This window comes from Artemia sp. Qi Xiang Cuo, chromosome 18 (genome assembly GCF_049724085.1).
Source record: "Artemia sp. Qi Xiang Cuo chromosome 18, ASM4972408v1, whole genome shotgun sequence".
Classification (NCBI taxonomy): domain Eukaryota; kingdom Metazoa; phylum Arthropoda; class Branchiopoda; order Anostraca; family Artemiidae; genus Artemia; species Artemia sp. Qi Xiang Cuo.
Window position 1 is genome coordinate 28,436,393 of NC_142811.1, and position 12,148 is coordinate 28,448,540.

Sequence of the window (12,148 nt, forward strand, 5' to 3'; positions counted from 1 at the left end):
AAGTCCTTAAATCCTTGTTATCATAACATCCAACTGAAGGGACGGAAATACGTCCCTTCAGTCCCTTCAACATCCAAGGAGGAAAAAGCTGGACCATAAATTCTTGTCACAATATTTTTTAGGCTGCGTCGTTGAATCTCAACCGAAGTTGAAAGTAAGAGCTATCAATTGTGCATCTTGGGAGTCTTAGCCCGACCTAACCTCTGCTGGAGAAGAGGGATCCTAAATTCTTATTCTCGGTTCATCTTCAAGAATGGGATCCTATACAAACCTGGTTGAAAGCAAGAGCTAGGGTTCGAAATGTGTTTTACAATCCAACGTCTGGAAGGGGAATCAGGGGAGTCCTTACACATTCTTTCCGTTAGAATATACACCATAAAGGGCTGTCAGATCTCGGCACATTTTAGTGAGAAGTAGGAGGTAATGTTTTAGTTATGCCTTTTTTGGAATGCGGACCCAGTTTCTCCTTCATGGGTGTTTGACCTTAATTCTTAGAGTCCGGGCATCTACCGGAAAGTTTTGTTGTATTTGAACCGAACTTAGGCAGAAGTGACGCTTGATTTGCTTCTTCTGTAAGTGACAGTTATTTTGCTTGTTCTTGTCTGTTTAAAGCCAGGGACCGACTTCACCTCTGGGAAGATGAAAGATATCTTGGAAGATATCTCAAAATATCCCCCAAAGTGACTTCAAATCCCATCCAAAGTCACTGAGGAGGAAGGGCAAATGTTCCAACTATTCCTTTTGGGAATTCAGACACGTTCTGAGAGCTGCGGAAGGGAAGAGATCCTATGTTCTATTCATTAGGATATCTACCAGAGAATGTCGTGTCTCACCACACTTGATGAAAAGTAAGAGCAAGTGTCATAGTTTGACCTTATAGCTTGAGGAGATTGTCAGATATGAATCCAAATTGATGGGAAGTAAGAGCTCCCGCCCTATATGTGTTTTTTCTGAGCCTGGAGCTAACTTTACCTCAATGGGGAATTAGGAAAAGGACCCGAATTCGTATAATCAGGCCTTCTACCAGATTGGGTTGTTGGGTTTCGACAAAACCCAACAACCCAATCTGGGTTGGTGTCCATGTTCGAATAGACTTGGTCTACAGCTATAGTTTGTCTGTGTCTACTCGATCGGATCTCAGTTGAATTTGGCATGGATTAGCGCCCAGGGTATTCGTTGTGCAGTCGGTTCATATTTCTAAGAACGCTTTATATGCCTTTATGCAAATAGTACGAGGAAAGGAAACTGAAAAGTCGGAAACTATTAAATACTACTAGCTTCATACAGTTTCTTGTTACCAAGTTGAATAAGACCAAAAATATTATTTTTGCTCGGACATGAAAAGCAGTATTGTGGCGAAAGCAGTATAGTGGCGTGAAGTTGCATTTAAGAACCATAGACAGCGTAATAGCTTTACTCTGTGATGCTAGATAGCGTTTTGATGTCTTGTTCTCGAATTTACAGCAGGAGTTTCTGAGGATAACCAGCGGGAGTCAAAACATGAGTTTCCAACATAAAATTTAATAATTGAACAATATGCTAAGATTTATTTGTGAAAAATACCAAGGTTAAAAAATAGATATAAGATAGGAAATAATCTTGGTTTCGGCGAAAGCTGCAAAATTAAAGGACGAACCTCGGCCTATAGTAAGCAAAAATAAAAAAAATGCGTAAAAAAAAAAAATTGGCATGTGAGAAAATACTGCTGATTCAGGAATAGTAACTATTATCTAAACTAGTCTTAATAGTAAAATGTTATTTTAAAATTTAAGGGAATCTCGAAAAATAGCCTGAAATCCCCCTAAAACTGGCATCGGATCGAAACAAAAAGAACACAATCGGATTTGCCTGGGCGAAAACCCTATACAGGAAACTTAGGGTTCCCTAGCTTGAACAGCAAGGAAAATCATTTTTTTATTTATTTAGGCGTTGCAACCCTTTTGAAGTTATCCTTATGTTCAAGATATTGGTTTTTCACACGAGAAGACCGGTTAGCGCGTCTCAGTGGGAAGCAAGAGCACCAATAGTTACTTGTGTCTTTTTTTTTCTTCATCCAGAGTAAACCAATCTATGAATTACGCATCATTTAGCCAAGTACTGTTAAAACCTTTTTTAACTTAACTTACTTATTTTTCTTCGGCAGTGTTTATATTGTAAACCAAATGTCTTAGCTTTACTATACAAAATAAAATCCATTTCCGCATTATCAAAGCCCAAAATACTGAAATTCATGATGTATCATTTCTCTCTCAAAAGACCACAAAGAAATTTTACTACCAATCCAAAATTAGTGACTAATGAAGGCTTGTCAAACTATCTGTTAGACATAAGTTGAATATATGCGGACCTAACAGAAGTCGTTTCATACAAGTTTTGCCTGAGTACTTTTGATATTATAAGCAAAAATTCGTTCATAGTAAATCCTAAGGGGTGCCTAAAATGAGTCCTGTTGCAACCGTGTAGTGTTTCTCTTTTTTCTGCTTCTTCTCCTTTTCTTTACGGTTTTGAATGTTATCAGACTCTTCTGTCGCATAGTTTACTTGGTTCGGTTATTGCTTTGCCACTCTTATGCTAGGTTTAATCCTAAGCTACTCCGTAAGCTCTTTGAATCGTTTTCTATAATGTGTTTGTTTTTTAGGCGAAAGAGGCGTAATTTCAGCAAACAAGCCTCTGAAATTCTGAATGAATATTTTTATTCACACTTAAGTAACCCTTATCCTAGCGAAGAGGCTAAAGAGGAACTTGCAAGAAAATGTGGGATTACTGTATCCCAGGTAAAAACTTTTTCTTCTTTTGCCAAGACATCAAGTAAAGAAATTAGGCATTGCGTTTCGGGTTGGCAAACAAATCTTGAAGATAGTAATTTGCTTCTTGAAGCTCTTGGCCCTGATTTTTTGTAAAAAAAAACTCTAAAAGCAACAGGATTGTCAAAAAACCTCAAGTAATAATGGCCGAAAAACAAGTAGCACCGGGTGCTACTGAATTTGAAACTGCTGTACATTCATTAAATAGGAACTTTTTACTGATTTGCATTTGAAACTTCACCTGATAGTTCATATTTTTTTCAGGTTATTTTCAGAGTGGTTCTTTTTTTCAGATTGTTCAAAATCTACATTTCTTTTTACAACAAGCTCCAATTTTTATTTTTCAACTTTCATGCGCATCACATTTTTGTCAAATCTATAGAGATTTTGACAGTGCTTCCATTTCACTGATCTGGGAATAAAGTATTTAAGTGCAAAAAGAAAAGTAGCATTATAGTAGGACACAATCCGGAAGTAAGTATGTTATCGTGACTACTATTTGAATAGTAATGTTTACAAAATTGATTCTTACGCTATATTACCAGTGTTTCACCTCATTTTTTTTCAATCCCTAAAAGGCGGGGGGAAAATCCCTAAAAGTTTCCCCATTTTCTGACTTCTTTCCAAGTTACAAGTTAAGACTTATTAGGCTCACTTTCAACAGCATTTGTTCAAGACGACTTATTTTGCAACTCAAGACCTTTTACGTGTACCAAAATATCTTCTTTTAACGTTTAAAACAATGCTTTGTATTTATCGACTAGTTAAGTTCGGTTTTGATTTGAAGATTCCGGGTCCAGATCTCAGATTCTAGACCATATCAATATATTTTATTTATTTGTTTTTCTTTACCATTATTTTTTCTATCTCTATTACTACTTTTACAACGCACTCGTTTTAAATTCAACTTGTACAAAGGGTTGACATGGATGAATTCCAAACGGACACGTTCTCAAGGATTATTTTTTTTTGAATTTTTTTTTTTTTTTATTTTTTTATTTGTAGCAGAGTATAGTAGCAAAAATGAATCACTTAAAACTTGATTTAATGACAGCGCCTGTATTTTGATCTTTTGAATTATTTGATTGTAACTAGTATAGACTGCTACCTGCCTCCCAGTTTTATAGAAAATCACGAATGTAGACACAATTTAGTTCTTATCCATAAGAATTTAATGATAATTGCCATATCAAATAATTCAAGAGAAAAAACAAAATACTACGATGAATACCCCGAGTCACCGTTGTCGTCGCCATCCCCATTGTTATTCCCAATGCCTAAAAAAACGACGCATGCTTCATCCCATACTTGAAAGAAATCGTCGCAGCCAAAGTTACGTTTTTGAGCCCCTTCCTCTTCATTTTTTATTGTTTTCAGAACGCTGAAAAGTCTTTACACAACGACATTTGAGCAGGGAAGTCCAAAAATAAACCGAATAACATGAAGAACGCTAGTGAACTTTAGCAATCCACTTGGGGTCTTGATGGATGCCACCCAGTTCCAAAAATCAAACCTTCAGTCCGTCCCCATTGGTTATTTTGTTTCAAATTTCGCGGGTCTATCCAAGTCCAACAAAAACAAGAACGTTTGTCAATCGCTTTTGCCGAAATCCCGCCGTTGTATCCAAAATTCCTATTTCCGTAATAAAAATTCATAGGCTCGGCAAGGAAAAAAGTGGAAAATCCAAATTTAAAGTAGAAATAAAGTATAAAGTGTTAAGATTTTGTGTTAATAAAGTGTTAAGATTTTGAATGGCTCTACTATTTTTAGGCTCAGAGGAAACCATTTAAAATTTATTAAAATTTTACGTACTTAAAGGTGCGTTAAAAATTAACGCACTTAAAATTCTAAGCGCGGGCGTTGAGTTAGCCTAACTTGGCAGCAGGTCTGAAATAAAGAGGCCAAAAGTTTCGTTAAAGTCCGTTTGATTTTGCATTTGTAAACCCTAGTTAGTGAAGTCTTTAGAGGAGAACCAGGTATCGCACGTTGATAGATGCAAGTAGCTGTCATTGGGATAAGATCTATGCAAATCTTATCCTCAGTTGTATCTAAGCTGTTACCGTAGCTTGTACGTACCATTCATTTTTAAATTCGAGAAAATGACCGGCACCGTCTTTTCAAACAGTTCGTGGTAACAAACTGTAAGTTTGTCGGTCATGATAACTCCCATATGCAACAACGTGAAATTTTGTATTTTTTTTTTTTTTTTGCCAGAAGAATGCGTTTGCCAGAAAGATGCATTTTTTTTTTTTTTTTTTATCGAACCAGTGGTTCTAAAAGATCGAGAGAGGGCCTGTTTGAATAGAAATTAGAGGTTCTAACCCATTTTTAAGTGACCAAATTGATTGGAAAGCAACTAGTCCCCCTCCCACGTCCCTTTTTCCCAAAAGTCCGATCAATATTTTGGGATAGCCTTTTCGTTCAACATAGTTGAAAGGTCTAAAACCTATGCCTTTGGAGATGACAAGATCCCCCCAGCCCCCAGGGAAAGAGCTAAAAGCTATGAACGTCGCCCATCATTTACATATAGTTTTTGTTATTAGGAAGTATACAGACATTTTTCGAGAACGGGGGATTTTATACGGGGATAATCGATCGTTTGGGGGAAGTTTCGGGGGGGGGGGGGCTTTTCAGAGGAAATTCTACACAGGGGACAATGGGTGAAAATCAATAACTTCAACATCAAAATGAGACAAGACAAATGCGGGCAGCTAAAGCATAAGGCATTGCTAAATTGTCTGAAGTAATCAAAATCCAAAATGAAGAAGAAAAACAAATACGGTTAGAAGATATGCAACAGCGAATATCAAAACGTATCGAAAATGAAAATGAAGAGCAAAGACACGGGCGATTAGAAGACATGCGAAAAGGAGAATTAGAGCGCGTCAAAAACGAAAATGAAGAGCAAAGACACACGCGGTTAGAAGAAAAGCGACACAGAGAATATGAGCGAGTCAAAAATGAAAATGGAGAGCAAAGACACGGGCGGTTAGAAGACAAGAGACACCGAGAATCAGAACGTGTCAAACATCAGAATGAAAAAGAAACAAATATTAGGTGAGAAGAACTGTGGCGTCATAATCGTCGACACCAACGTATATAACTCATTGGGACCCTTCAACATTGCTTGTAGTCACTGTGGAGCTCTCTATTTTCCCGAGGACAGAGTAGAAAAAAAGGTAATTCATTTGGAGATTGCTGCTTCCATGGTCGAATTGCATTGCCACCACCACAAATTCCAAATGAATTGAATAGGTCAGGACTTTAAGGACAAATTTGTATTTTTCCCAGAGTGGTTGTCACGAACCCGTGGTGACTTTATGACATCAAGAAGTGGTGACGTCATGACATCAGGAAAACGCTCAAATTGTCTACGGTTAGAAGACAAGCGACAATGAGAACCCATATATAGACGCCTGCCACGTACCGAGCCCGGTTGCTTTTCTCTATCTCTTTTCTCTCCCGCGTGTAATTTCCGTCAAGTAATTTTCGCTCTTTTTCAGTTTCAACTAGTGTTTACTTTCCTCATAAAATATCGCAGTGCAGTTGTTTTTATGTACAGCATGGATAAGGTCAATTGGAACTAAATTACATTGTCTTAGCTTTATTAAACTATTTTGTAATGAGTTGGAAGTTTGTGAAATTTGCTTGCCAAATCAGATGATTTTCGATATTTCTGTGTCTTCTTAGTGTCATTGTTTTGGAGCTAGTCCAGCATTAAGACTTTAGAAGCGTAAGCTTTCCAAGCTAAAGGACTGCAGTTAATCTTTTATCATCAGTTAACATTCTTAAGATATTTTTGCACAATTGGTCATTCTTGAACCAAAATGTGGACTTCTTCCATTATAATAATGACCTTCTTATGAAATGTGTCATTTTCCTCTAGGTCTCAAATTGGTTTGGCAATAAACGAATTCGTTACAAGAAAAACATAGGCAAGGCACAGGAAGAAGCTAACCTTTATGCTGCAAAAAAGGCAGCAGGTAAGTTGTTTTCCTTTATTGAAATTTTCCCTTTTGTCTTTGGCCGACAGGGGTTTGGTGTTGGCTCTGGGCTGTTGGCCCAGGAAGAAGCTCGGCTGTGATAATTAAAAGTGCGACAAATATCATTTTGGTAAAATGAGTTATGTATATGTCATGGGTAAACTAAGCACGAGGAATCAAATGGTGCAGTCAGATTTGTCTGATCTTGTACTGTTACGAAGATAAAAACAGACATATGCCTCTAAAAGGCGTATGTCTCTTTTTTTTATCAGGTCTTGTTGCAATTCAGAATGACAGAAGAGGGTCATCTTATGGAAAAAGGAGACGTATGTCATAAAATGGAATGATTTTGAGTTCGTTCTGAATATTCTAATTTAATTTATACCACTGAAAAGAGCATAAAAAGTTGGTTGATAATATGTTCCCTTTATCCCCATCATCCTCATCCTTCAGGGCGATCACAGCCGACAAACTTTTCTTTCGTTTTTGGCTCTCCTGAAGAGTCACAAAAATGGTATTTGTCGCACTTTTAATTATCACAGCCGACCTAACCTTTACGGCGCAAGAAAGATAGCAGTTTATTTTTTTTCTCTTTATTGATGTTTTTCCGCTTGGCTTTGGTCATAAGTGTTAAATGTCAGAGAGTGTTATACCTTAACAGTGTTATGCTTCACAATTGTTAAATAGGCTTGTGACGTGTGTTTACTTAAAGTACATAAGAATATAACCATATTTTTTATTGATTGGTTAATTTGAGGATCGTCATTTTCTTTAAGGGTCGTCTCCATATAGCTTGGCAGGAACGCCAGGACCTATGATGTCACCACCTGGTGCAGCAGAAGCAATGGGATACATAGGAATGAATAGCGATTATGGTGGACTGCAAGGGGTAAGTGTCCTTGGGACGGAAAAACTAAGTTTATGTGTATTAACGTATAAAAGTTTCAGAAAAGTGTTTTCTGGAAGAATGACCATTGTAGAGTCAGAGAGCCTAATTTTGAGAGAGAAAAAATTATTTATTATTAAAGACCAATATTCAGTCCTATCAAACAGATAGGACTGATCTGTCCTATCGAAAAAGTCCTATCAAACAGATCTGTAACAGTAGATTCTGCTGCGACATGATCGCAGCAGAACTCAATATGTTAATTTCTTACCAGTATTGCCAACACTTTGAGATAAACTGTACCAGTTTTCCAACTAAATTTGTACCAAAAGAGCTTAATTTGTACCATTTGAACAGCAGGTTAATAATTTACCGTACCAAGACGGAAATTTTCAATAAGTTAATACGAAAACAGATATCCGAGTCAGAAATGATCAAATAAAACCAAAACGTGCTGGAAAAATTGTGTTGTACCAAAATATTTCTGAATGTGCCGAATTGTACTGGGACCTCTAAATTGTACCAAAAACGGTACAAATGTAATGCGTTGGCAATGTTGTTGCTTAATATATATATAACCAATGGGGAATTGAACCGTGAACCGATACTTATGGAAGATTCCCTTTCCCCTCACCCATACCTGATCATCAAGGAATTCTTTATCTTATTTTTAAAAGAAGATACAATCTCGGCCATCCTCGTGGTTTCAGGAAGACTGTTCTAAACCGAAACACCAGCATGCCTAAATGCACAACTAGATTTATCATTATGTCGTCTCTCATGTACTAAATCCACGGAATTCCTAGTACCATAAGAATGGTACATAGAATTCGCTGACAACCCATCACAAAAATAATTAGGTGCTAGCTTATTTAAACACTGGTACGCAAAAATATCAGTGTGATAATCTCTCAACTGCCCAACATTTAAAATGTTAGAACTGCGATACCAATCTCTTGTACGTTCAGATTTTTCAGAATCACTGAGTAAGCACAGCGCTTTATTCCGCACAATCTGTATCAGCTTAAAATTTACAACAAAATCACTAGCTCAAACAGAGCTACCATTTACAGTATTAGGATGAATCATATAAAAGTCTGAAATCATGTTTAAATCCATGAAGCAGTCACATACCCTGCGCAATTCTTACTGATACAATTTCACTGCGTTGTTTTTCAGTTTTAGTTATAATCAATATGAAAACAAGATTTCATGTGTCAAATATTTGCTTAATATCCGTACCATTAAAATTCACTAAACCGAAAACACTATCAATAACCCTATCACGACTAAAAGTCATGTAATTAATTTTGCTGGCGTTCATTGCTTATAAACAAAGACTATTAAATCATGCAGGTTATGTAACACTTCATTTGCTTTTAAAACAAGCTCACTCAAAGCCTTTCCAACAATCGTGTTAGCTGTGCCACCCGCAAAGGATGTTATGGCGGCATCGGGAATGTAGAACCGTAATTTGTCAACGTAAATTAAAAATATAAGTGGACCTAATACAGAACCTCGTGGTACCCCACATAATATAGGACGAGGCGAACTGATAATATCCCCTATCATTACACCCATAGATCTGCCATACAAATGCGAACGAAATCAGTCAATCCAATTTCCACGTACCACTAAATGAGAAATCCTATCTAGTCTGGGAGCCAGACCACTATAATTTGACAACTAGGTGGTCAGAAAGTTACAGTCAGTTTGACAATAGTTTCCGACTATATCGACCACGCTGAATCCGAATATGAGTTGTGACAAAGCTGTAGATAGCGGATTGACCTTGTAAAAGCAAAAAAACACCCTTTCTAGGCTTATGAAACGTGTACAGACTCTTTATTTTTTTTCTAAGGTTGTACCACTCCGATTTAGTGGTGCGACATCTCAATTTGGTCCTAATATGGTCTTCTCATGGAATATGTTAAACTTTTTCCGATATCTTGTATAGCCCAGGAGCTATTGGCTAATATTTATTCATTTTCCCCGAAAATCTCAAAATTCAAAGGTTCATTTTCAACTAAACCCCGTATCTCGGACCTTTCTATAATTTTCGTGTTTTTCATTCTTTTCCAGAATTTACCTTTCGTATTTAGCTTCACATTGCCATAAAGTTCAAAGCTTAAACTGTTCGGTGAAGCCGTGTAGAATTTTTTGAAAAAGATATAGGCCAAAAAATATATGCAAAAATTCATTTTTCCAAAATGATGATGTATGTGACACATCTTTTATGCTAGAATTAAACGCCCAATCCGAATATGAGTTTTACTTTTCAACCAAATATCAACTTTTTTTTTGTTGTCCTAATTCAAAATGTATTTACAATGATGACTGATTTTCAGTTTATCTGCTGATAAGACTTCATAGCCCAATCTTAACTTCGTTTTTTATAGGTTAATTACTTATTCGTAGGCCTAAAATTTTTTTTGATTAATGTTATCGCAGGATATGTTTTTATGCCAAATTTTGACGCCGAGTCCAATGGTAGTGTTAACTTGGTCATCGTGTTTCAACTTTAGTTGCTATATGCTATTTAATTTGCTATAAGCTCCGATTTTCTTGCAAATATAGTTGTAAATCCAGATTATAATCAACCTACGAAGCTTTGCAAGGTAGCAAACAGACACGGAAGAACCATGATCGATAGAAGCTGAAAGCTTAAACCTGTAACATGATTAAAGAGTATTTAGCCTATTATTTTAAGTACTGTAAGTAAAGCTACAGGTAAAGCCTGTCAAAATACAATTCCCGCACATCCCAACGGTTTTCCTCAAACATACAAAAAAATCCCGTTAATCCTCATCCGAATCGTCACTGTCGACATCACATCGCACACCACATGCGCAAAGAATGTTGCATGGCTTTATCCCCAAACAAGGGCACTTTTTACCACACACAGTTTTACAGCAACAAAAGATTGAAGCCTTGTTGAAAGATGGAGGCCAGGTGGTCAGTGCTGAAGTCACTGGACTGACTCCTAAAATGTCGTGGATGGGTCCAGCCAAACTCAAGTGGGTTGAAGATATAGGGCTTAGGAATCACAGCCTGAAGAATAATGCTCCACTGAAGTATAGCTCTCTTGACGTGATATACGAAAGAACCATCTGTTGGGGGTAAGCCGTTTAAGTTCTTTTTTTCTGGGAAATAAATAAATTTGGAGGTCATTAAGAGAATCAAATTCGGACTATTTTTTGCTTTTACCGATACAGTCAATTTCGCACAGATACGCTAGATTTCGGGCTCGTACATAATGATGTTTTTGATATCACTCCTCACTTTCTGTGTACGATCAACAATTTCTTGAATGAGCTGTGATTTAACAGCAGATGTAGCAAATGTTTTTTTGCCCTTCGAGAAGAAAAAACTGACCGTATCACATCCACAAATGCAATGTAGCAGCCCTATTGATTCTATAACAGCCCACGATGATCTATTCACAATTTTATGGATCGGAAAGACTTTGTCACGGAACTGAACGTAGAGCTGGGGTTCATAGCCTGGGTCACACCTACAGAGGAACACTTTGCGATTGTTCTGTAATAAAATGACAACAATATCTGTGTCATTTGCTTCAACAATTACTTGGGAACATCCATTTCTGTAGCATTCGGCAACATGGAGAGCAACACGCGTGTCTGTTTCTTCATGTGTGCTGCACAAGTTCGCTTCGTAGTCCCAGTTCGGATGTATAATCATTTTGGATGGGACCAATTTTAGCACCTTCATTCTATCACTGAATCCACCAGAGAGGTAAATGGTAAATCTTAATTCAGAGAGACAGACATGGCTCCACAATTCAAAAATACATTCGACAAGTCTTTCCTTACTCTTTGACTGCATAAATAAAATATCCCTTTTTTCTAGCATCTTGCTCTTCGTAAAAATAAAACTCTTCGTCAGTGTAATTCCTCTTTACTCATGACATCCACTACTGTCTTTTAGAACAATAGGATTCCCGAAAATGTTTACAAGGCTGAACAATCCGTCATACCGATCAGCTACATATATGCAGCTCGGTTGTAGATTTTGGGAGTCGATTTAAGAGCCTTACTAGGATTCGTATCGAAAATCCCTCAACGGTTTCGGTTTTGTCTGGGACTTACGACCGGATTAACGGCACGAAATCTGCCACCACACCAGTTCCCGTGACCGTGTTAATCGGAACTTAGCTAGGCCAACTTTCTAAACTTGCAGAGGCACGAATGAACTCGAGAAAACTTGACTTCGTACCCGATCGAAGTTTAATACGTTCACTAGCTACTGCTGCAAATATTGCTGGGGCGTAGGGCAAAAGTTCGTGTGGCATGATCTTATTTAGCATCTCAAGCATAGGTCCGGGAATAGCGCCAATAGTAACCAATATCCTTTTAACAGCTTCCAGTTCAGTATAAACGCTACTATCGGTCTTGGTCGTTGAACCTTTGGCCTGTTTCGTTTCGCAATCAATAGTCTTTACTTTAACCTTGGAA

At 37.3% G+C, this 12,148-nt stretch overlaps 1 protein-coding gene across 1 annotated transcript in view; it reads left to right on the plus strand.

Moving 5' to 3' along the window:
- exd (PBX homeobox extradenticle) overlaps positions 1 to 12,148 on the plus strand; it is a 68,385-nt gene that overhangs the window by 52,137 nt on the left and 4,100 nt on the right. Inside the window, exons 6-8 of the mRNA XM_089104680.1 lie at positions 2,639 to 2,774; positions 6,691 to 6,787; positions 7,564 to 7,676. Coding sequence (XP_088960806.1) covers positions 2,639 to 2,774; positions 6,691 to 6,787; positions 7,564 to 7,676 — 346 coding nt within the window. The remainder of the gene's footprint in view (positions 1 to 2,638; positions 2,775 to 6,690; positions 6,788 to 7,563; positions 7,677 to 12,148) is intronic.